The sequence below is a fragment of the Larus michahellis genome, chromosome 19, assembly GCF_964199755.1.
Source record: "Larus michahellis chromosome 19, bLarMic1.1, whole genome shotgun sequence".
In the NCBI taxonomy this organism is placed as follows: domain Eukaryota; kingdom Metazoa; phylum Chordata; class Aves; order Charadriiformes; family Laridae; genus Larus; species Larus michahellis.
Window position 1 is genome coordinate 2,217,565 of NC_133914.1, and position 23,762 is coordinate 2,241,326.

General features: G+C 58.7%; 2 protein-coding genes and 1 long non-coding RNA gene across 7 annotated transcripts; all 3 read right to left on the reverse strand.

Moving 5' to 3' along the window:
• Window positions 1–352: 352 nt before the first annotated feature.
• On the reverse strand, window positions 353–7,513 carry MRPS15 (mitochondrial ribosomal protein S15). Its single transcript, XM_074562933.1, has 8 exons — window positions 7,345–7,513; window positions 6,051–6,113; window positions 5,425–5,500; window positions 4,516–4,564; window positions 3,642–3,726; window positions 2,703–2,761; window positions 1,276–1,467; window positions 353–526 (listed from the first exon to the last, which is right to left on the reverse strand). Exons 1-8 carry the CDS (start codon window positions 7,439–7,441, stop codon window positions 407–409), a joined length of 741 nt encoding a protein of 246 aa, XP_074419034.1. The 5' UTR covers window positions 7,442–7,513; the 3' UTR covers window positions 353–406.
• A 121-nt stretch (window positions 7,514–7,634) lies between these two features.
• On the reverse strand, window positions 7,635–15,400 carry CSF3R (colony stimulating factor 3 receptor). Of its 5 annotated transcripts, none has more exons than XM_074562932.1 (16): window positions 15,267–15,400; window positions 14,276–14,371; window positions 13,644–13,943; window positions 13,159–13,282; window positions 12,850–13,019; window positions 11,906–12,060; window positions 11,153–11,306; window positions 10,978–11,060; window positions 10,657–10,870; window positions 10,177–10,365; window positions 9,799–9,900; window positions 9,347–9,493; window positions 8,989–9,129; window positions 8,778–8,868; window positions 8,463–8,544; window positions 7,635–8,293 (listed from the first exon to the last, which is right to left on the reverse strand). In XM_074562932.1, exons 2-16 carry the CDS (start codon window positions 14,343–14,345, stop codon window positions 7,802–7,804), a joined length of 2,514 nt encoding a protein of 837 aa, XP_074419033.1. In that variant the 5' UTR covers window positions 14,346–14,371; window positions 15,267–15,400; the 3' UTR covers window positions 7,635–7,801. The 5 variants fall into 5 exon arrangements, with proteins under 5 accessions (XP_074419033.1, XP_074419032.1, XP_074419030.1 ...); XM_074562931.1 differs by having other exon boundaries at window positions 7,637–8,293; window positions 15,250–15,384; XM_074562929.1 differs by having other exon boundaries at window positions 7,665–8,293; window positions 9,799–10,365; window positions 15,267–15,389.
• A 3,973-nt stretch (window positions 15,401–19,373) lies between these two features.
• On the reverse strand, window positions 19,374–23,270 carry LOC141733230 (uncharacterized). The gene is made up of 3 exons (XR_012584243.1): window positions 23,124–23,270; window positions 21,605–21,776; window positions 19,374–20,769 (listed from the first exon to the last, which is right to left on the reverse strand). It is a non-coding gene; the product is annotated as an uncharacterized LOC141733230 (long non-coding RNA).
• Window positions 23,271–23,762: the final 492 nt, after the last annotated feature.

Sequence of the window (23,762 nt, forward strand, 5' to 3'; positions counted from 1 at the left end):
CTGCTTTCTTTCCAAACAAGCAGCATTTTGCCTCATTCTCCTCATTCGTCATCTGGCAGCCCAAATCCCTCATGAGCAGCTGGGTCAGTGCTGTCTGACAGCACGATCCTGCTGTCAGGCCAGGCGGTGACAGGAGGGACACTGCCCGGGGTGTTCTCACTTGCAGACATCCCTGCCCAAGGGGGTGCAGCCCCCCCAGGTACTCCTCTCCCCCAGATCGAGCTGCTCACAACACAGCCCAGCGCACCAGCCTTAAATTAAACTTCTAAAATGCCTAATCCTCTCATTGCACCTTTCTGGGTGCTCACCATGGCGCAAGACCACACATGCACAGAAGCGAAGAGGCAACGTGTCTTTAGGTGATAATTTATTGTTAGAGACCAGCCGTGTCAGCCTCACCGTGCCGCTAGACAGGCGTCCCCTCGCGCTGCGCCTCTTTCTCCTTCGCAGCTCTTGCTCTTGCTTGCCACTCTCTCCTCTGCTTTAGCCTCTCTGGTGCTTTCAGCTTCCGCGCCTCCTGAAAAACCTGCGGGAGGAGCACAAGGAGGTGAGAGAAGGGGAGAGACAAAGCTGCCTGCTGCTGAGCAGAGCTGCTCTGCCACCGCCGCTTGCTGCAGCACAGACCCCAGCTCCTGCGGCAGAGGCCAGGCAGCATGCTGTGCAGCAAGAGCAACTCCTTCCCCTGCACCTCCACCGGAGCTCCAGCCAGCCCTACTTTCAGGGTACCATTTGGAGGTATTCTGTTCTAGCTACCCAGTCTTTTGGTTATAATTTAATTGGATTGAAATTTAGTATTCACAGACTGAAGGTGTGTCCAGCTTTTTGATTCTGCTCAGTTATACCCAGAGATACTGTACACAGCAGTTACACCAATGTATTTAGAGCAAATGAAAAGTAGACAGTGGGGTGTACCCACATTTCTGTTCCAAAGCTACTATCAAATTCAATTGTCTCACATGTTAGTTTCCATACTAGGCTTTGAAAAGAAGCTGTTTTGAATCATACATTTCTGAGCAAACTAGTAGCACAATCTGAAGTTCTCAAGCACAGTGTCACTCCCACTGCATAACTGTCTTTCATGGAGCTCTTTGCTGAGCTTATGTATTTTTCTACAGACATTATAGTCTCCTCAAATTCAAAGCACAGATTAAAAGGACTAACCTATCCATCTTTTCTAACTGTCTTAACTGTGCCCTTCTACAAAGAGAGGTTTTTTATATAAAGAGATATTTTCCTACTCCAGCTATGTGGCGCTCTCCCCAGATTGCTGCATACCTTGAGACAGAAAGCCTTCTTCACAACCCAGCGCTTGGTGACCCTCCTGGAGTAGGGAGGGGGCAGGGTGTACTGGATATTCAGCTGCTTGCAGGTGTTTTCAAAGGTATCATAGCGGACACGGCGAAGATATGCCAGTAGTTTCTTCCGTCGATCTATATCCATCAGCATGCGACGACGGTTACTTTTATCCTGCAAAGGACTTAATGTTCACTAGATTGCAGACAGATTATACTTCCATTCCAATAAATTACTTAGAATAGACCAGATTATGGCTGAAAGGAAACAATCAGGTTAAGGACAGCATCTTAGAACAATTTTTCTTGGTAGATACTGCAAGCACATTAGGTCACTACAAGGAGATCTGAGAAGACTTAATTTACTTTTCATGGGAATTGCTTTCTTCATTCTGTGTCTGCACCTTCCTCCGCCAGCGCTGAGGGCTGTTTTCAACTTGTATGCTGTTTCAGGCAGCGGCAAAAGCTGCAATGGCTTGGAGGCAAAGGCTGTAGGGAAGGTCTACAGGGTAAAAACTCTGCTTCCTCTGAAATATATTCTTCCAGAAATAACACAGAAGCATTTACCTTTGGTTTTCCAGAAATTAAATGTGAAAATAAAATGCGACTTGGCTCTATCTGACCGTTTGGGTTGTTCTTTGGAAGAGAATATGCATGGCTTGAGCCATTCAGGGAAATCCTCCATGGGAGAAATTTCCCTATCCTATACAAGCTATCAAGTGATTTGTGTAAAAAGCAGGCTTCGTCCAAGTAATTTCAAAATGTCTCTTCTGCTGAAACATTTAGTACAACTTCTGGCTTCTTAGAAAAACTGAATTCTATTCTGTTTTACCCTTCAAGCTTTTATAATTAACAAATAATTACACACATTTTTCAAATGCAGTTGATGAATCCATTTCCCACCTTTTGCACTGCATAAAGAGTCTTTAATATACCTTGTTTATAAACTCATACTTGTGGTGTTTCAAATTTGGGCTCTGAAGCCAGGTAGCTTTAGATAGGAAAGTGGTCATTACGACATTAACACAGTCCTGTCTGCTAAACATTTTCATAGGCAGAACAAAGAGAATACAGCTGCTGAAGAGATAACAGTAATTACTTTGAAAACTAAGCAGTGAAGTCACATCTGCAGCATGGATAAATTTAGCTAACCTCTGCTCAAAGGTATCTGCTCGGCCATTTCCACCAATCCAGTAACAAAAAAGAACACTCTCCACATTTCAGTTGGTGAGAACGCAGCTGTGGCTGAGCCAGCAGTTTCCCAGACTGGCACCAGGGAACAGTTATAACTGGTTTATAAACCTTAGGAAAGCCATAATCCCCAGAATTAAAATCCTTTTGTTCTAAACTGAGAAAACAACCCGACCAGCTGCTGTCTCAGACGTGTGGGCTCACATTACTGATAGTTACCTTGGGATGCCTCTGAAGATGCTCCTCGTAAGCGCGTATCTTGGCAGTCAGCATAGCAACTATAAAGAACAGACATAGAGAGCCGTGTGAGAGCAGCAGCTTTCCAGGGTGTCATCTGCATTCCCTTCAAATTGCCAGTGGAGGACTGCTGTTCTTATGGGTACCCACTGCACCACAGCAATATTGCCGCACAGTCCTCCCAGTAAGTGCAAAACAAACCACAAAATATAACCTACATAACCCAAATCAGAACTATGGTTATTATGAAGCTGCTTAATTAGAGGTTAAAATTGTAACAACAGATCATATGAGTTTATCTGTAAAATGCCTCTTGCACTCAATTACCGGTGACTTTACATTCATTTCACTTCACTTGGTTTAAATTTTGGAGGAACAGACAAAATTAGGAGGTTCTTTCTAAGAGCTGCAGCCAGCCCTTTGTGATTTCAGGCTTTGGAGAAAGGTGCTGGGGGCATCCAGAGAAACTGAAGGCCTTTACTAATGATAAAGGAGCGCATCTTGGGCAATGGCAGTGTGACCTTCACCCTTGCACTATGCTTCAGCCAGAGCTCTCTGACGCAGAGGGGAATTTGGGTTCCATGGCAAAATCTAGTAGTTCATTTTGGTAATGAATGCAATGCAATGCTTTGTGTCACATAAGCACTTCAAGCAGAATAATGCATGTGCTGCCTTTGGAGCAGGAATTTGGAAAGCACCCTGGCAGACATCTGCCAGTAAGTGCATGCGCTGCCTGTCACACGTTCCCAAACCCCGAAGAGGCCTTCCAGGGCATACTGCAGACTCCCTGCCTCTCGGGCGCTCTTCCTGAAAGAGACTGTCCTGACTGATACAGGGAACTTGAAGTGCTGGGGTGGCAACAGCCGAATAAAAGCAGAGATCTATCACCTGCCAACAATGTCCTTCTACTTTTTAACTTACCTTGCACCTCAAAGGAGCCATTGTCACTGGGAGACCTCCTGACCTTCTCCACCAGCTGCTGTGTCTTTATTTTCATCTTCTCCTTCTGTGGATAACAGAAAAGAGCTTGTGACTTTCTCAGGAATACTAAAGGTCTGAGACACCTCAGCTCTCTTCTCAGATAAAGGCTTTGTAATTAATAGCTCTACTCAGTGTCCATCACAAAATGTGTAAAAAGTGCTGCAAAAAAGGACATGCTGCTTGCAGGACAGTGCTCAAAGTACTGCAGCGCAGCAAAGCAGCACAAAAAGATCTCACAACGGCACCGTCATTGTTCAACCCATAGGGTGGTGGCACACCCTTCTTCCCAAGATGGCAGAGAAGGGTGTTGAAGAGGCCCCGCTGCTCCCCTGAATGAAAGAGAGAACTGAAGCTGATCTCACATTGCAGCAGCCTTTACTTTTCACATCTTTTTAAGCTTAACTGGTAAGCCGCAAGAAAATGCAAGATCTTTCCGCTACCTGACGATTTGCTTACTTCATTTTCTGGGCATAGAAAAAGTAAAAGTAATCTGAAGAACATCTGCTGTCCAGTGTACTATTTTCTGGAACACAGGCCAAGCATCATCAGTAACATAACACAGCTCATCTCCCCTGCAATTGCCTAATATTTTCTTCTCTCATTTTAGTATGCAATTATTACCATAAAGAAGACTGCATGATAAATTTTAAGAGCATACAAGACTTATCACTCTCATGTATTTAATAGCCCCAGATTTGCAGTTATTGAGCAACACTTAAAAATAAAGTGAAGGGTATTTAACAATATAGACATGTCTTACACAAACGTGCTTGCTAAATCGTCTTGTTTTTTATGCAAGTAGAATGAAACTAACCTGGCTTGCCATTTCCAGTGACAACAGTCTTCTCACTACATCGTCAACACTGCAAGGAGATCGCAGATTACTTCATAAGATAGGAACAAAGTATGTTTAACAACAGAAATGAGGTTCAGTTTTCAGAACATATTAACTTTTCTCAACTTTTATTCTACAAATTTACAGCAACTCTCCTCCCCTCCCAAACCTGTCAGCCAGAAACCATTTCTTGCATTCCCAAGAAAAATCTTGGCTGAGATTACAGAAGCATCGAGTTGTTTTGCTGCTATGGGAAACACAGTGTTATTTCAAATGATGATGAAATCTTATGGATTCAGAAACAATTACATGCAAACTGGGTGATGAAGATTAACCCCCAAATAAGTGTGCAAGGACAAAAGAATTAATTTTAAGACTGACTCCTTCAAAGATCAGTGAAAGTCTCAGATACACCACTGGGGGCTCTCCATGCACCACACATGAGCAGTTCTGGAATCAGAGCGTAAAAATGTTCAGCTCCAGGTCCAAATTTCAGAGGCAGACGTTCATTTTGAGTTGTTTAACTACACATTCTCTAGCACCTGAGTTCCAGACAGGCACAGATTGTTTCTAAGAAGGTTATTTCTAGTATTTCAAGATTATTTCTTTTTTCTGTGGACTACGAAGTCCACAGAAGATGTGAGCACCAGCCCTTAAATCTTAATCTTACATTCATTAAACAAAAACTTTACATATCTGTAATCAGTGGCTGCTTTTGCAAATTTCACTTTCAATAGGACTTTGCAACTTTTTGTGCTAAATTGCATACCTGTGACCACAGAACATTAATAACTACTGAGCAGGTGACAGCTTTCACGTATCGTGGTAGTGTGCATCTAAGATGCAAATTTCCAAAGAGAAGAGTCATTCCCTTTCCCTGTATCATACCTATTTATTATTGGGACATTGGCATAATCTTTCTTCAGCATTGTGGGAGGAAGATCATCCAAATGGCTGGGGATGTCTACAAAGAGAAGATTAACATTTGAGGAAGAGCAGTACGAAGTCAGAGCTCTGAAGGTGCTTGCAAACTAGATCAGAGGAAACAAGCTGCAAAGAAAACAGACTGTATGCTCCAAACAAGAAGGAAGAACTTAAAGAGATCACGCTGAAGTGGCAGGAATTGACTGAATAAAATTGCGTCCAGTCTCTTGCCTTCAGTGGTCTGGATTTACAACATGGTGTATGGTCCACTGAGATCAGTGATCTCTTGCTAATGACAACTGCTAATTTCCCACACATCCGCGAGACGCTGAATTTTCTGAGTAACTTTTGAGCTTGCAAAGAATTATTTCTAGACGCACAGAACCACAAAAAGGTTTACAAGGGACCTTATGAAGCTTCTAGTCCAATTTCCCCCTTAAAGTGGGACTGTCACCCTTTCTTTGTCTAGCAAAGCCTTGAAAATCCCTGAGGAATACCAAATACCTTCTCTTGCTGCGGCATTAGGGTACAACACTGATAATATCAGCAGTAAAACATTTTGCCACGTGATCCCATTAATCCTGACATACCTTTCCTCTTTCTTCTCACAGGTCTGGCGTACCATCTGGCTGTCTGAATAAAGGGACTGCAAACTTGATGGGAGAAAACAAAGATTTATCAGACTTGTGTGCACTGTTTTACCTATGTACACATCAAATATTGCCCAATCTGTACTAGAAAACTGGTCAGAGTACTTAGACTTCAAGTCTAAGTGGCCAGCCAGGTCTTTTGTCCCAAGGGAGTGTGGATCAGTTGTGTGGTTCTCACACAAGTGCTAAAACAAATGGGCGAAGCGGTGCCGCTTCAGGGTGACCTGAACCCAAATGGTGAGAAGAACAGAGCAGTGGGAAGAGATTACAGACACTGAACAGAGAGTGCGAGGGCTCCCCAGCTGAACTGTGTTCATCTGAAGGGCTTAAAATGAGAAACTAATTTAAGTAATTTCATGTGTGAGTTATATGGGCTGCTCTGGACTACTCCAGTGGCAGAGGCACTGAGACCTAGAGACAACCTTTGACCACCACAGCTTGGTGCAGATGAGAACATTCATAAGCAGCCTGAATTGAGCTGTTCTTTGACCTTTCAAGAACAAACTCTTCCAACTGCTCTTTCAAGGCCTCTGCTACTGGAACCAATACTTGCTTCAGAGTATTTACGTGTGCCTCAAACATGTTTTCAAGTACAGACTTTGCCAGTCCACATAACTCCCTGAGAAGCACGCGAGCTCAGCTCTAGATCTGTAAGGCACCAGAGCTGTGCGCGGGCTGCCAGCACAGGCAGTGAGGACGGGGCTCTGCACGCCCTGCCGTGCTTGCGGTGCAGAAACAGCGTGTGTGGAAGCCATGGCGGAGCCGCAGCCCGTGCGTCGGCCCAGCTCACAGCACCTCTGAGGTCTCTGCCCTTGGAGCCTCCCAAGCTGCCCCAGCAGATCCCCATCGGACGTGGGGGCAGCCCCCACCCCAGCCCTCGCCCTGGCCCGTGCTTCAGCCAGCCTGGCTGCCCCAGCGCCAGCCTGGGGGCTCAGCCCCGCCATCCCCGTCCTCCCCCGGGGCCCTGAGGGGCACCCCAGGGCCCTGCCCGCGTCCCGCCTCCCCGGCAGCCCCCCACGCCCCGCGAGGGCCATCCAGTCCCCCGTCCCCTCTCAGGGCCACTGCAGGCTCCTTCTCCCCGCGCCCCAGGCCACCCCCACCCTCCCGACTGCCCCTTCCCCCCCGTCCTCGGCTCCCGCCCTGGCCTTCTCTTCCTCGGCCGGACCCCGCTTCCCCTTCCACCCTCCCTCCCAGCGGCCTCTCTAGTACGGCCGGAGCTCCCTCCGCGCCTCACCGGCCCCGCCGCTGCCGTGGGCGCCCCCCAGGACGGCGGCCCCGCCGCGGGCCGGCCCCGCCAGGCAGCGGCCCAGCACCGTCCGCAACGCCAACATCGCCCGCCACTCACGGCCCCGCCGCCGTGGGCGCCGCCATCTTGCCCAGGCGCGGCGGCCGAGCACGGAGCGAGGGAGGAGGAGTCGAGCGCCGAGCACGTCGATGGGCGCCGCCAGCCCGAGCCCCGGCGGAGGGTCCGGGACCCACCGGCCGCTCGGGGCTCGTCCTACTGCAGAGGCGTCCCGGGCCCTTCTCAGCGCGTCCCCGTTTATTGCTGGAGAGGAGAGGAGGGGCGGGAGGGAACGCACATAGCACGGGCGGAGGGAGCCGGGCCCCCAGGCCTAGGCTCGGCCCGGGCCGCCTGCAGGCCGCGGGGGAGGCCCGAGGCTGGGTCCGCGGGCGCTGACCGGCCCCCGGCACTAAAACGTCCGGCAGTCCTGGAGCTCCTCGGCCCCGCTGATGCGGAGGCCCTGCAGCAGGGGGAAGGTGGCGAGCAGCTCCTCGGGGCAGCCCCCGTCCCCCGGGCAGCCGTGAGGGGTGGCCCGGTGGAACCAGAGGTTCTGGTAGGGCTTGGGGCTGGGGCTGGGCTCGGGGAGCAGGGGCTGGCTGGAGCTGGAGCGCAGGTAGAGGCGCGGCGGGGCGTGCTGCTGGCCCTTGTACCCATCGCCCACCACCCGCGCATACTGGACGGTCTCCCCGCTCCCGCCGGGGCCCCGGTGCGGCTCCGCTGCCGCCCAGCCACGGCCCGGCCTGCCCAATCCCTCCTGCTGCACGTAGGGTTGGGGCATGGCGGGAAAGGGGCTGGCAGGCTCGGCGGTGGGCTCCTTGCCCCAGGTGGCCCTTTCCAGCACTGTGACGGTAGAAATGGTGGCCAGGCCGGGCTCCCTCGTGCCGGGGACCTGCAGATGTTCCTGGAAAAACGGCTGTGTGTCACGGCCTGTCTGCAGGGTGCGTCCCCTCTTCTTCCCCGCATCGGGCAGCACATGAGGGATGCTTCCCGTGCTCCCGTTCCCCTTCTCAGCGTGGCCTTGTGCCCAGGTGGGGAGCAGCGGCCGGGGGGAGCAGCCATCCAGATCTCACCTGCTGCAGCTCTACCGGCACCCACTTGCCCAGGCTGCTGTTGGCGGGGTCAGGGACGTTGGGCCAGAACTGCTGCTTCACCCTGGCAGCCACAGGACAAGGAGACTCAGTGACGGCGCCTGAAACTGGTGGCCCTGGGGGCTGGTCTTGCTCCCATGATGCTCACAGCAGGATGCTGCTGTTCCCCACAGCCACCCCATCCCTCTGGCAGCTGGGCTGTGGCCAGGGCCACCACAGCTGCTGGGGACAGGGATTCTGCAGGCAGCCCAGCCTGGTGCAGGGCCGGTCCAGCCTGTGGTGGCTCTCGGTACTCACCGCCCGTTCTTCTGGAAGCAGATGAGCAAAAGTATGAGCAGGACAAAGATTAGGGCGAGGGTCAGGAAGAGAAACTGGATTTCAATGTCATCTGGAAAGAGGGCAGGGAAGAGGGTCACAGGCGGAACACGGTGGGACACCTCTGGCAGCACTGTGCCGCGAGGCAGGACCCAGGGTCTGGCGGGTCCCTTCCCGTCCGTACGCCCCTCACCTAGCACCATGGTCACCAGGGTCAGGCTGGTGCCGTTGGTGCTGCCGGCTGCCGTGGATGCCATGATGTGCACTTTGTACAGGGTCGATGGCTTCAGCTCCCGAATGACAAAAGAGCTGAGGGAGGGATTCACAGTGGCACCTGGGAAACACAGGGGCTGTTGGCATGGTGGGGGCTGCTCTGTGGGTGCCCCTCACCTGCACGGCCCCTTGGGTCTCTGCTGGCAGGGGATCCCCTATGGGACCCACACACCCCTCCTGACCCTCTCTGAGGAGGGCACGGTGTCTGCTGTCGTTCCCACCCAACACACGGCAGTGGGGTGGAGGGCAGGGCCGGCGGTGACGCAGGCAGGACTCACTGGACACTTCTGCGGTGCTGTTGGCCCAAAAGATGGTGTAGCTGGTAATAAAGCCATTCTGCATCTCAACCGGCACTGGGTCCCAGCACAGCTCGGCGCCAGACTTGCTGATGCTCTTCAGGTGGAGCTTCGGGGCGTAGGATGGTGCTGAAACAGGACAAGCGACCGGGCGCTGTGCAGAACCGCTGCCTCGGGGTGGGGGACCAGCGGGGGGATGCGCTGAGTGGCGAGTCCCACTCCTGAGGTGTGAGTGTCAGGCCCTGCCCCACGCTGTGTCCCTGTGGGGCTCGGTCCAGCCGAGAGCACCTTCGGAGACCAGCCAAGATCCAGCCCAGTGGGCTGAGCTCTTCTGCACAGTCCCAGAGGGAGGGGTACGTGGCGGGAAGGCTGGCTCTCCTTTGTGAAAGGCAAAGGTTTGGTGGTGTGGGGTGAGCCCCCAGGAGCACACGTACCCTTCTGCTTGGAGTAGGCTGCGGTGTGGACGGGCAGCCCTATGGCGTCCTTGTAGAGGGGGTACACCGAGATGTTGTACTGCTGGAAAGGCTCGATGCCATCTGCAACAGAGAGCAGAGGCGGGGCCAGGGGCTCGGGGCTCTGGCTGCCGAGACCCCCTGGCTGCCCTATGCCTGCCCCATGGCACCAGCCACTTGCCCCATGCTGTACCCAGAGCGAGCAGGGAGGGTATGGAGCAGGCTCGGGGCAGGGGTTGGTCCTGGGGCAGCCAGGCTGTGAGCCATGGATGCGGGCGCAAGAGGAGTGCCCATCCCCTGGTACAGCCCCCCCTGCACAGCCGACCACGAGGGCAGGGACCCCCGGCAGCCCCGGCTTACCCCGGATGAGGGCTGTGGTGGCCGCCCCGTCACGCTCCATCTGCCAGCAGGCACTGCAGCGCCCGGGCTCCGAGGACACCCGCTGCCACTCCAGGATATAGGCGGCCACCGGGGCTGGCGGGCTCTCCCAGCACACCCAGAGGCTGCGCTCGCCCCCGGGCACAGCCCAGAGCCTGGCCAGGGGCTGACCTGCGTGGGGACAACCAGCCGGGATGACGGGAGAGGGGAGCATCCCTGCTGCATCACCCCCCTCAGCCCCCCGGCCGCTGCCTGGAGCCTGCCCTGCTCCTCGCCCTGGCTCTGTGCCCCACAGGCAGCCTGCGCGGGCCCCCCCGGCTGCGCACCCAGGGAGGTGCCTCCCCCACAGTGGGGCGAGGGAGCAGCACCCAGTTTGAGACCTCGTGGAGCTGCCGGGGGAGTGGCAGAGCCCCAGGGGGGTGCGCGGAGGTTTCAGGCGCGGGAGGTTTGCACTGCCCTCACCTTTCCTCTCCAGGAGGACGACCTCGGTCACTGCCGACTCGCCGGCGGCATTGTAGACTGAGAGATAGACCCTCCTGGTCCCCGCCGGCACGGAGAAGTTGCACTGGGTGTGGGTGGTGTTGCAGACGGTAGGGGGGTCCCTGCCCCTCCTCCGGGGGCTCAGGGTGACGCGGTACCCCAGCACTCTCCCATTTGCCTCCCGCCGCCGTGGGGCCTGGGCGCAGGCAGGGTGTGCGGGGATGCTCGGTCCCCACGGGGATGCTCCATCCCCAGGGCGATCCCCCGGTAGCCCCCAAGCCCCCACCGCCCGCCCGCGCTCACCTTCCAGCGCAGCTGCACCTCCAGCCGCCCGCCCGCCCCTGCCAGCCGAGTGCTCCACCACGCGTCCAGCTTCCCCGTGGGGGCTGCAACCGGAGAAGGGGGAGAGCGTGGCCATGCCACCGCTGCTGTGCCACCTGGCCGTGCAGAGGGAACCCCCCGGTGCTTCCGCACCCACCTTTCTCATGGGTGGTGTAGTTCCTGCCTGGGCTCCACTCGCTCCAGTAGCCCCGTGCCGAGCTCCGCCGGCACCGCATCTGGAAGTGGTACCGCGTGCCGAAGAGGAAGCCGCAGTGCTGTGTGGTGCCGGCCTGGCCGACGATGCCGGTGACCTGGTGGCACCAGAGGGAGGACCAGCAGGGGCCAGCCCCGGTGTGGGTGCTGCACAGGGCATGCGAGGGGGCACTTTGCCATCCCCCTCCCACGCAGGCACCCTGCCGTTCCCGTTGCCATCTTCCCTCTCCGAGGAGGGACACGGCGGGTCCTGCTCCAGACGGGCTCAGGACGCATTGCAGGGTCCGGCCCCACAGCCCTGCCCTGCATGAGGGCAGCCCTGTCCCCCTGGGCATGGGTCTGGGCCAGCGTGAGCAGAGCAGCAAGGATTGGGGCAAACTCCTCCTCCCCTGCACAGGGCAGCTCTGGGCAAGGGGGGGTCACACAGGTGTGATGAGACATGGCGGTCTCAGTACACAGCCCGAGCGGGATGGGCTGTTTGTGGGCAAGAGGCCGCTGCGATGGCACGGTGGGAAAGATGCTGGTGCTGCATCCCTCCTCTGGTGCCCAAGCCTGAGAGGGAACTGGGGACTCCGACCTGTGCCTGGAAGTGCTCGGGGTGCAGAAGGCAGGCAGGAAACCTGGCAGAGCTCGGAGCAGGGGGAGGGTCCCAGCTGCTGCTCACCCTCCCCGGTCCCACTGCCCCAGCAGCACTCACCAGAGCCCACGCAGGGTCCTCGGCCGCCCGGTAGCGCAGCTCGCACTGCAGCTCCATGTACGCATTGCTCCGCGCCACCTCCCAGGCCAGGGCAATGCAGTCGGTCTGGAATGGGATGGACTGGATACTCTGCAGGGCCGGGGGGTCCAGCTTGGCTGGAAAAAGAGCAGGGGAGAGAGCTGGAAAGGTGCCACGGCGGGTGGTGCATTGGGCCATGGCCTCACATGCAGCTGTTAAAGCCACGAGCCGTGGCCGAGGTGCTGGGCTGCCTGAGGTGAGGGGCAAGGGATGGGGAGAAACCGCCCTGAAACATTGAGGAGAACAGCTTGTGGCAAGGGATGGGAGCCAGCGTGTGCCCCTGCACGGGACACAGAGCGATGCTCAGGAGCACGGCTCCAGCACTGCTCTGCAGCCTCGGCTCCAGGCAGGGTTAACGCCTACGCGGGAAAAACAGATCCCGCGGGACGCGGACCCGGAGTCTGGTACACGACCAGGAAAGCCGCACATCTGGGTCTGCCCAGGGTCAAGAGCCCAGCGCGGCTGTGGGAGGGCTCAGCTGTTCATGGGCAGCCCTTCCCCAGGTCCAGAGCGGGGAGGACGAGTCACATCATCTGGGAAAGGTTCCTTTTATAAATAGTTTATAGGAGCTGGATGTATTATTAATAGACCTTCTGAATAAATGGGTAATCAATTGCTGGAGAGAGTTGTAGAGTGCAGCAGGTCAACTGACGGCTCATAACCCGCCAGCACATGCTGCTCAGTCTGTAATGCTGTTTTGGCACCTATTCATCCCAGCAAGCCATTTATCACGGGAACCCGCCCGTAAAATATGACCTAAAAGCCCGATGTGCTTTAATGGCACTCTAATGCCCCTCTCTCACTGCTGATGAGCTTCCCTGGCCCCTGACCTCTGCACAAGGCGGGTGGCTCTGGCCGTCACTCACCGACGTCCATGGGGTCAATGTAGAGATGCTCCGACTCGGCCGTGCCCAGCGCGTTGGTGGCGGACACCCAGATCTCCATTTGCCGGTAGAGCTGGAGCAGCCGCCGCGGCACCGTGCAGTGGCTGCGGTCACCTTGCGGGGTGCAGCCTGTCACCGCCTGGGCTCTGCTCCTGTGGCAGCGAGAGGAGTGGGCTCGGGGGTCCCTCCGGCAGAGGACGAGGCTTGCCATGTAGTTTGGCAGGGGGTCAAGGCCAGGAGAGGTGGCCCGGGGGCCAGTCACCGGGGACCGTGTCACCCCCCGAGGCTTACCCGGCACACTTCAGCGCGACGCTGGTGGGGAGGTGGCTGTCGGCTCCCTGCTGCCACTGGCACGTCAGCCCGTAGTCGCTGAGGGTCAGGATGCAGCTGAGGTTGAAGGGCTTCGCAGGCGGGTCTGGGAGAGAGCGGTGGGGAAGAGCCTGAGCGAAGCACCCGTCCTGGCTGTGCAGGAGCCGCAGCCCGCTCTGTGCCCAGCAGCGCAGAGCCCCGCTGCCACGCCACTGCTCCCCAAACCTGCCCGGCCCCGCAGCCTGCCCGCAGGCCACCGGTGTGCCGGGACGTGGCTGGGCACAGCCCCGCAACAGCCGCCATCAGCCATCGGCCCCAGCCGCTGCTCCTGTCCCAGCGGCTTTGCGCAGCTTGCCCGGGGCAGACACGCGTCTCGAGGAGGAGACGTGCAAACCCCGGTGCCAGGCTGCACCTCGGTGCGGTGCACGCGTGCGCACACGGGTGACCCACAGCAGCAGCAGACTTACAGCCCGCCCTGATCTCGGCCATGCCAACGCGCTGCTTGGTCCCGTTCCACTCCACCCAGCACCACAGCTTGGCCTGCGTGCGGTTGAACTGGGGCAGGGTGAGGTTGGACACCTCGGTGCCACCCGGGCCCCGGCGCTGGCTCCCAGCCATGGGCTCATTGTCCAGCATCCAGGTGATTCGGACCTTCCCCTGCTCCAAGCCACGGCAGAGCTCGCTCTGGATGGTGCAGGATGCCGTGACGGCCGAGCCCAGGGGCACAATGGGTGAGCCCACGGCTACCGAGGCACAGCCCAGGGTCCCTGCAGGCAGGAAAAATGCGTCACATCCAGGGCATGGCTATGACAAAGCCATCTCAGTGTGTTAGCACCCAGGCAGGACGGAGGGATGAGTGTCTCTTCCCTGAGACGGGCCCCCCAGCTGCCGGAGAGGAAGAGCGGGCGTTGGGCAAGCCTGCTGGCACACGCCAGGCCCCATCCTGCCAGTGCCAGCCGTGCCGCCGCCGCCGCTCCCACCCGCCCGCAGCAGCCCCGGCATGCTGCGGCCACGGCCGGTCCGGGCAGGAGGGACGGGCGCTAGGTGCACAGGGACAGTGCGGGGCACATGGCTGCAGGGCGGGATGGACCCCACTCACCGCCCGGGTGGAGGAGCAGGAGCAGGGAGAGCCGCAGCAGGAAGGGTGTCCCGGCACCGTGCCTGGCCATGGTCTCCTCCGTGGCTTTGGCATCACCTGGAATGGAGAGAGCAGCTCGTCCCGGCAGGTCAGGAAGGGGCTGGGGACGAGGCGGGCTGGAAGAGCCGTGCTGCCACTGTCACCAACGCTTCCTGGAGCAAAATGTCCTTTTGCCATCAGAGGCAGCCTCTCCCCTGCAGCCCTTCTGCGCCGCTGACACCTCCGCCCCCAGGCTCGGCAGCCCACGCTGCTGCAGGCACCGGTGTGGAAAAGCGCGGCGGTGAGGGGCCGCGGCGGGGGCCCCTCGGGCACAGCCTGCCGCCGGCGCTCGGCCCCACGCACGCCCATCCTGGGGCGCATTGCCCCATGGCTGGCCGCAGGCTGATTTTATCTCAGGTGCCTTCAGCCTCTGCCGGGCAGGGATTTGCGGTTTCAGGGAGGGCTCGTGCTGGGGCTTGGGGTGTCAGAGCTGATCAGCTGAAAGAAGGCAACGAATGAATGACGGCAGCACAGCGGGGCTGGCCAGAGACGTGGGGTCCTGCCTGTGCCCCCCCTTCTGCTGTCCCCTCCCGCTGCCCCCCCCGCCTGCTGGTGGGCATGGCCCCGGGAGCGGTGTCTGCCTCTGCCCTGCCCTGCCATCGGCTCATCCTCTGCCCTGGGCTGGTCCCAGCTGCGTCCTCGTCACTGCCGGGCACTTGCCCCAGGAGGAGCTGCCTACGCTGCGCCCGGCTCTGGGTGCCCACAGCTCCTCTCCCCCCCGAGCTGACCTGCGGAGGCAGATGAGGGACCCAAGTGTGGGAAATGGGGGAGCAGCCACCTCCAAGCACCGGGCACGTGCGGCTGTCCCAGGCAGGAGACAGGGCACAGCCACAGACGAGGGGCTCAGCCGGACCCAAGCACCGTGCAACCCATCCCTACCCCAGCACCATCCCTACCTCGCCTCCATCTCTACCTCTCCTCGGCGCCCGGTGTGTCCGGCCGCTGCTCACCGTCCGCTCCGAGCGCCAGCCTCCGGCTGCCGGCGGCTCGCCGTGCTCAGCCCGTTTGCTAACATGCTGCTTTCACCGTTAGTTCCTCAAAACCAGTGCCGTTAATTGCTGTGACTCTCTGAAGAAGGTGATTGCAAAACACTTCCCTGAAGGCTGCGACCGCCTCGCTCGCTGCAGGAAGGAAAGCCCAGCGGCACGCACGCATCCAGCGGCGGGAGCAGCGCCCGGCCTCCCACCCTGCCTGCTCCAGCAGCCGGGACGTGGCACAGCCAGGACGTGGCACGGGCGGCTCCTTGCTGCGACTGCCCTGGGACCACGGGGCTGGGCAGGGGGACAGGGCAGGGGGACACGGCTGGGGCATGTGGGACCCAGCCATGGCTGCCAGCGCAGCGTGATGCCGCCTGGGCACAGCTCACATCCCCCAGCCTGCGCCGGGGTCCTCGCCGGGCACTCTCCGTGGGGGGACTGGGCTCATCCCCCCATCCTCGTCCCTCTGAGCTTCATTCCTCTCCCAGGATACGCTCGCCAGCCCCCCGCCCGGTGCCCGGGGACAGCACCGCTGCCCCTGGCTGGGCTGTCTCCCAAAGCCTGGCCCAGGGAGAGAGCTGCCCTGCGAAGCCCCGTCTGACCCAAGTTGTCCGTGTTCACACCACATAGTCCAGCTTGGCCCAGCGTGAGGGGACCATGAGTCACCCCAAGGGCAACCCAAGACTCGACCTTCCCACTGGTACCTCCCCGTGCCAACCATTAACCCAGGTTTTTCCAGCAGCCCCTTGCCCAGGGCCCTGCCCCGGGGGGCTCCCTGCCGGGACGCAGGCAGCTCTGCCCACCCGTGCCAGGCTGGCACCGCAGCCCCGGCCGGGGAACCCCGTGTCCCGTGGGACGGGACTGGAGCATGGGGGTAAACAGGGGATTGCCCAACCCGCGCCGCACTCGTAGCCTTCGCAACGGGGGCGGCTGTTGTGCAAACGGCTGTTTACTACGGGATTTGTAGCACGCGTTTCGCCTCCGGCGGCGCGTTAATCAGTGCTCACGCAACCCAATGCTGCAAACAACCGTGGGGCCAGAGCAGCCCCCCCACCCCGCCGACATCCCCCAGGAGGCAGGGTGGCCACAGGGGAGCATCCCAGGGAACACAAGCTCCCAGCATTGCTTCCCGCAGAGCCCGGCTGCCGGCCAGAGGGAGATGGCCCAGGGCTGCAGCTAGCCACCTCGCAGCCCCAACAGTCCGGGCAAAGGTTTTTTCCCCCAAACCTTCCCTGCCCAGGGCCTGGAGCGGGCCGGACTGGTCACCGGGGCTGTGTGGGGGCACAGCTCCCCGGGCTGGGGCACGGAGCCGATTCCCACAGCTGCTGGGCTGGGGTGGGGGAGCTGCCCTTGCACCATTTCCCTGAGGTGTAGCAACCCCCAGTATTTTGGGACGGAAGCGCGCAGCTTGCAGGCTGTTTACCAGCCGGAGCAGGAATATCCGCGGGTAGCCATGGCGACGTGGGCATCTCCGTGGGAACCGGAGGGCAGGCAGAGCTGCAAACACCCAGCTGGACACAAACAAGTGGTTCCCTTCCCGCCCCCACCCACCACTGCGCCCTGACATGGTGGGACACCGTGTCCCGGTGCGCAGAGGGACCGAGCATCCCACCCCAGCGCACCCTGCCCCAGGCTCAGCTCTCCCGTGCTCCCCAGGGAAAGGGTTTTTCCCCAAGGAGGCTCCAAGCCTCCCCCTGAGATCAGGGATGGAGCAGATGTGCCCCCATGAACGTGCTCTCGGTTCCCCTTCGGCTCTGAGTCACTCTCGCAAACGCACAGATCCCACCCCGGGGATGGGACAGGGGGACAAGAGGCAGGGTGCCGGAGTCCCAGCCAGCGCGGTGGAGGGGCTTTGGAGGGGCTGGGGCAGGAGAACACGGTGGGTGGGGGCTGTCCGGGCATGAGAGCGCTGGCTGGGTGACGGAGGGTCCCGCGGGATGAGGCTGTGGCAGTGCAGAGGGGTGACAGGGGGCCACGGCGTGGGCCAGAATGGGGAGCACGGTTTGGAGGGAGGGTGGGTGCTCACAGCCCGGATGAGGCACGTTTCGGGGTGAGTGGTGGGGCAGTGGGCGCCCAGCCCGTGGCGCAAGAGCCCCCCCCCGCCTGAGGCCACCCGACGAGTGGGAAGGTGGAAAGGGGAAGCAGCTGCGGGGCTTTTCCCGGATTGCAGCGCATGGGACAGGGACTGGTGGCACTGGGCAGCAGCCCGCCAGCACCGCCAGACCCCCCGGGCAGCGCTGGTTGCAACCCACAGGTAGCACTGGAGGTGACAGGTAGGGACAGACCCGCACCCTCCCTGGCACCGCAGCACGGACCCTCCTGCGCCCAGAGGCACCGCTGACCCTGCCACCACCTGGGGCAGAGCGGGCCCGTCACCGGGGGGGTGTGAAGCGGCTCCATTCCCTGCCGAGGCTCCCGCCAGGCTCTGAGCATGACACGGGGTGGGGGGTCAGCGGGACCCCCATGTGCCTGGCTGCTGCTGAGACACCCGCCGCTGCCACGGCATCCCGGGGGCCAGGGGCCGCAGGGCTGGTGGAGCCCCCCTGACCAGCACCGCTCTCCCACCGCTCCCCACGTTAACTGCCGGGGGCTGTCAGCTGCCTCCATTTCTCAGGCGCGTTATCAGCGCCTCTCATTTAATCCCTGCCGGGCGGATCATTGCTATTAAGCACAATAAAGTACGTTACCGGCTTGTATCAGCTCAGCTGTCAGCAAGAACCGGCCTCCCTAAAGAGATTTTCCTTTTCTTCTTTTCATTCCCTAAAAAAAATAAAATATTGTCAGTCATGTAAGATGCAAGATCTGAGCGTAAAACCTGCTGCAGTCTCTAATGGATGAGGAGAGCTGTTTAATTGCTGCCCAACACGATTAATTCAAACAAACCACCTTGGTCAGCTGTCGGCAATGGGGAGGAAGCAGAGGGCTCCTGGCCCCGCCGCGCTGCAGGAGACCCTCGGCTGGGGATGGTAGCACAGGGGGACAAGAGGGGACATCGGGAGCCCAGCACGGAGCCACCCTGGGGAGGGCAGCCTGGCCGGGACTCTCCTGTGTCCACAGCCTCCGGTCATCCAGTCCCTGGCACCAGGGATGGCACCCGGGATGCCCACAGTGCTCATCCCCACCACGTGCCACCGCCGCTGCCCAGCTCCCCCCCAGCACCGCGGCTGCACATTGGAGAGAATTGATTACAGGGGGCTGAGAGCCTGACCTTGAACACGGCTCCTGACACATTACCGTAATTAATGAGGCAGGAGGATTAATTTTCTGCGTTGCAGGGATCTGGGGAGTCCCTGGTGGGCACGGAGAGGGGGAGGACGGGGTGAGAGGGGCTGCCTGCCATCATTCATCTCTAATCTGCAAGACGCCAAAAGGACGCAGCTCCAGCATGGGAGAACCGTCCTTCGGGTGGATGGGCGAGAGGGAGAGAGACCTGCCCTGGGACCACATAAAACTTGCATGTCCCTAAATTATCGTCTGCGTCGCCCAGGTCCCTGCAGCAGAGGAAGCTCCCTGTGCCCAATGGCTGAGCCCCGTGCCAGCCCCTCTCCCCCCCGGCACTCCTGGAAATTCCCACTCCTTTTTGCTGAGAAGCTCCGGAGCTCAGGTGTGCAGATCGTCTTCTCCCTCTGCCATTGCTGAAAAGAAATTTCCCTTCGACGCCGCCCCTCATCAAACCAGCCGGGCAGGGGGATTTTTGTGCCTCCCCCCCCCACCCCCGCCTGCAGCGCCAAGCGGCACGTTTGATCCCAGCTGCCAGGGCTGCACGGCCGACTCCTGACACTTCCCGGCAATCAGGCTGCGAGCACAGCACTATTATTTTTCTGCTCTAATAAACACCCCTGACAATAATAGAAAAAATCAGCTTTTATCGGGAGAAAGATATATCTGGAGATTATTTACTCAGAGTCAATAGTTGCAAGCGGAGGCTGTTAGCCCCGGCAGCCGCTCGCTGTCGGAGCAGCTGGACCATTGCACGGAAACGGGGCAAAACCCTCCCAACAGATCCACCGCTGTATAAATGCACCATCCTGGCTGCGCTCTGCGGGAGGACCCCCAGCATCCCCCACCCGCTTTACCCTGGGATGAGCTGCAAGGTGCTGCCCCGGGGCCGGACCCCTGCGTCGCTTCGGGTGCCGGAGCACCGGGGGTGGGAGCAGCCGGGGCTGGAGCCCGGCTCGGAGCCGGCCGCCTCTCATCAGCCAAACGCTCAGGTCTGCAAGAGCGAGAAGTTCATGGTCAATTGAGCTGCAGCTAATGACAAAGGGCAATTAAATGACTGCTTCTCGAGGGCTATAAACATCACCAATTTAAATCCAGTGACACACGGAAATAGGAATCCAACCAAGCAGCCTCCAAAAGTACTTTATTCCCCATTATTTTCATTACCTGGCTTGTAATTTGATTTGTCCCTCTCCTGCTGCTGGCTTTTTCCACAGCCAGGAGGAGCGACAAATGAAACACCCTCAAACTCGTGAACCCCGACGGCATCCACATGGGTGAGGGGTGACACAGCTCCTCCCGCTCCCAAGAAGTGGCACATTTGTGCCCTGTGAGAGGGGACCGAGGGGTCGGGGCGCCCGGACTGTCCGTGCTGGGGAACCCCTGGCACCGCGGCACCCCGTGCAGCCTGGCGCACGTCACCGTGGCTAAGTGCTCCGGGCATGGGGACAGGGCCCGGAGGTACAGAGCAGGCAGGGACACCCCCTCCCTGCTGCAGGGCAGGTTTTATCCTAGGAGCAGCGTGCCAGGGACGTCACCTCCACTACTGTTGTCACACGCCCAGGCTGGCTTGTTTTCTACAAATTCCAATTAACTTCACTAGGCTTTTCTGACAAGACGGATTAAGGTCTTTCCCCTTCAATCCACTCTGCTGCTAGTCTGCAGCAGAGGAAGTCGGAGGCGATGCCGGGCCAGTCTCCCCGCAGACCTCTCTTCCCTCTCCCCTTGGCATGCTTCCTTCTGCCTGTTTTCCCAGGGGGCTCAGCTCAGGGTGGTGGCCCCGAGGAGTCAGCAACCTGGGGGCTCTGCCACCACTCCCCGCTCTGGGCTGCTGGCCGGAGCTGTGTCCCCAGGCTCAGGAAGGGCAGCTCTCTGGGGACACATCTGCGGTGCCGGGGGGGGGCGGTCCCACAGGTCTTTGTGCTGCCCTGAGCAGCTGAAGCAACTCTGGGGATGCTCCGTGCACCTGCAATGGTCCTGCTGCAAACTGGAGCCTGCTCAGCTGAGCCTGGGAAGCACCTCCGAGGCTGACGCCGTGCTTTCCAGCCGCTGCTCTGCCCAGGGACACGCTGCCGCAGCCGGGAGAGCTCAGGACCCCAGGGCCGGCACCGCCATCAGCATCATCCGCTGCCGAGTGTTCCTGTGCACCCTGCGCCGTGCTGGCGTCCTCCCCCCGGTATCTGCAATTTCCTTGAAAGCTGTCAGGCTTCCCTGGGGCACCTTTGCGAAGGAAGAGAAGAGAAAACAACCAGGTCTGCATTTATTGCACTAGAAATTAATCCCCCCCTCCGTATTTAAAGGTATCAGTGAATGAGGCCAAGTTGTTAAGTGACAAAAGAAAAATGATTCTTGCCTTCCAGGGTTATTAAAATCATGTTCTACAATTTTAGCAGCCACAAGGAAGCCCAGATAATGACAGATGATGATAATACATCTCCAGCACAGCCTGGTCTGTAATGATACTGCCCATATCTCTTGTATTACCACCAATTACTCAGCGTATAAGTATAATGAAAATGTACATCCATTCTGGGGAACTGCATTTGCTGCCTCTGAATCCAATTTCTCCCCCTCCCAGCCGCTGAAGGAGGCGGCTGCAGCTCGCTGCTGGCCGGACTCGCCACCTCTGTGCCCGGCTCTTCTCCGGGCCAGTGCTGGCCCTGCAGGGAGCTGTGCCTGCGCTGGGCACCGGGTCCCCCTCGCCTCGGCCACGTGCCGCAGTGAGGACAGGAGCACCTGCAGGATGGCCTGTCCAGGAGGACGCGCTCTGCACAGGTAGGATGGGCGGGAGATGCTTTGAAACGCAAATTGCAGGAAGAACCCGCAAAGATACAAAGGAACATGAATCCTCTCTCCTGGACAGGAGGGGGTTAGCATCTAGCCCAGCTGGGGCTGGGGAGGGGACGGCCCCCACCGAGCTCCCGACGGCTTCCTCTGCTGCCAAAACCCACTTTGAAAGTCCCCATCCCAGTGCTGAGACAGCGTCACCCTCCTCAGCCCAGCGTCACCCGCGCCCCAGCCTGGAGGCAGAGCTGCCTTCAGACCCCACTGTCACCTTCGGCCAGCCGTAGGTGGCAGGTCACACATACACCCACGTTCCCCCGTGGCCGTGTGTTAGGGAAAATGCACCCTCGAAGTTTTCCAGCGTCGTTCCTGGCCGGGCAGGCTGCTCCTGCGCCTGTGGGCTGCGCGCTGGGGGTGGGCGCATCCCACAGCGGCACTTAATCCTGTTAAAGCAGAGTGGAAATTGCTCAGCGAAAGGTGGCCCTTTGATTACCCGCTGGATCCACTCCCGCTGCAGCACCTGGAAGCTCAGAGAAGGCTCTCTCTGTGTAAGATTAATATAGATATATATTTCATCTGGATTCTATTATCTTTCACTTTGTTCAGGTCAAAAAGCGGGAGACAACATCTTTTAAGATGAAAACATAATCTTTTGGAAAATCGAAAGTATAGCTCATTGTTTGGGTAGCAGTACGTGCGTGCGCTCACCGCCAGTGCCTCCAGCCCGGGCGCACCGCGGCTCCCGAGACCCTCAGCCCACGCGTGGGGGCGGCCGCACGCGGGTCCCGGGGGTAACGCAGCATCTCCTGCCAACGGAGAGGAGCTGGCGGCGGAAAAAGCTCCTGAAAAGCTTTGTGTGTGTGCGCAGGCGGCACTGGGCAGCCTCAGCGGAGCCCCACGGGGAGCCCTGCCTGTCCCGACACCCACCTCGGTGACGGTGAGCACGGGCTACACCCACAAGGAGGAAAACCCCACTACGACGACGCTGGGTCCCCCCCGTAGATATTTTCCCTTAGAGCAGAGCTGCAAAGCCAGGCAGCTCTTTAAAACAGGTCTCCAGAGAGCAGAACTTGCCTCATTACTTCTTAAACCAAATGCCTTTATTTTTTCATAACTTTGTGTAATATATATGTGTGTGTTTAATCCATAATTAACAGCCCCGCCATGCTCTAAGCTACTCTATTGCAGAACGCCCGTTACCTCCTCCGAGCAGATCGCATTTCGTAGCACCATTTTAAATGAGTTATTAAAGAACGTAGGTGCATCTATTAATTATTTCATAAATATTAACAAGCCCTTAATGGCTGGAATCCTGGAATAACGTGTTCCCAGGGAGTTAATTTTTAAAAAGGTTGTTAACCACACTGACCACCGGGCTGGGGGGGGGGGCTGGCAGGACAGCTAGCTGGGGGGGGGGGGGGGGACTGGGGCAATTAGGAGCAGGGCCAGCACTTGCCAGGGAGCATGTGCCCAGCTGGGCCAGTGCCCGCTGCCACACTCAGGTCCCTCAGCAGAATCCCCACCTGGATGTAACCGGTGCGATGCCCAACAGCCGCTCGGACACACGCACGGAGCTGTGAGCTGGGACCAGGCAATTACTGAACAAGCTTATCTCAAATGAAACCGCCATCTCTGGGCATTGCCGGGGGCAAATCCTGCTGCCGTCACCCACGTTACCCCGAGGAGAGCGGGTGGTGGGGATACAGAGTGAATCCATACCCGCGCCCGAGCATTGAGACTCCCCATTCACAGCTACCGGCCAAAACAAACCACCAGAACAGGGCACTGACCTGGAGGGAGGGAAACCCCGAAATGAACTGTTACTGTCTGCCCTCGTCCTCTTGCAAGTCAGATCTAACCCGAGGATGCAGCTGGCATCACCTGGGACACGCCGATGCTTCGGGTGGGCTGCAGCTCCCGCGAGCACAAAGCCAGGTGCAGGGCAGCCCCTCCAGGCAGCCCAGCACAAGGGCAGCCCCTTCACAGCTCCTTAAATCACCCCAGGCCCGTTCTCTCTCGTTAACCAGCCCGGCTGCAGCAGCGAGCAGAGTTATGGAATAATTATCTCCCATTAGCAGCACTCCCAGCAGCTGGTAATGCCGGCAGTATATCTGCCGGCTCCCTGGGGCCTATTTAGTCTGTGCTTTTCCTTTCATGGAGATATACGGAGATGCTGCTAGTAAGTGCGGGAGAAGTTACGGCCTTGAACCGTGCACAGCTGAACCGTGGAGAAACGGCTGGACCTCGGGGCTGCGCTCCCAGGGCGGGGTGCGGAGAGAGGGACCCCAAACCACGGATTTATGAACCCCCCTCTGCAGCACAGAGCCCAGCCCGAGCCGCCCGTGAGCCATGGCTGGGGCTGCAGGGCCAGTGTCCCATCCGAGGGGACACCTCGGGCGGGGCTGCCAACGGGGCTGGAGAAGTGGTGA

Coding starts and splice junctions, on each gene's coding strand:
- CSF3R (XM_074562929.1), bottom strand. CDS start 14,345: ATGGCCAGGCACGGTGCCGGGACACCCTTCCTGCTGCGGCTCTCCCTG. Junction 10,366..10,656: donor CGTCCTCCTGGAGAGGAAAG/GTGAGGGCAGTG, acceptor GTCCCCACGCAG/GTCAGCCCCTGGCCAGGCTC. Junction 8,545..8,777: donor TGCTTCCAGAAGAACGGGCG/GTGAGTACCGAG, acceptor TGTGGCTGCCAG/GGTGAAGCAGCAGTTCTGGC.
- MRPS15 (XM_074562933.1), bottom strand. CDS start 7,441: ATGTTGGCGTTGCGGACGGTGCTGGGCCGCTGCCTGGCGGGGCCGGCC. Junction 6,114..7,344: donor CCACGGCAGCGGCGGGGCCG/GTGAGGCGCGGA, acceptor TCTCCCATCAAG/TTTGCAGTCCCTTTATTCAG. Junction 1,468..2,702: donor ATCTTCAGAGGCATCCCAAG/GTAACTATCAGT, acceptor AGTCCTTTGCAG/GATAAAAGTAACCGTCGTCG.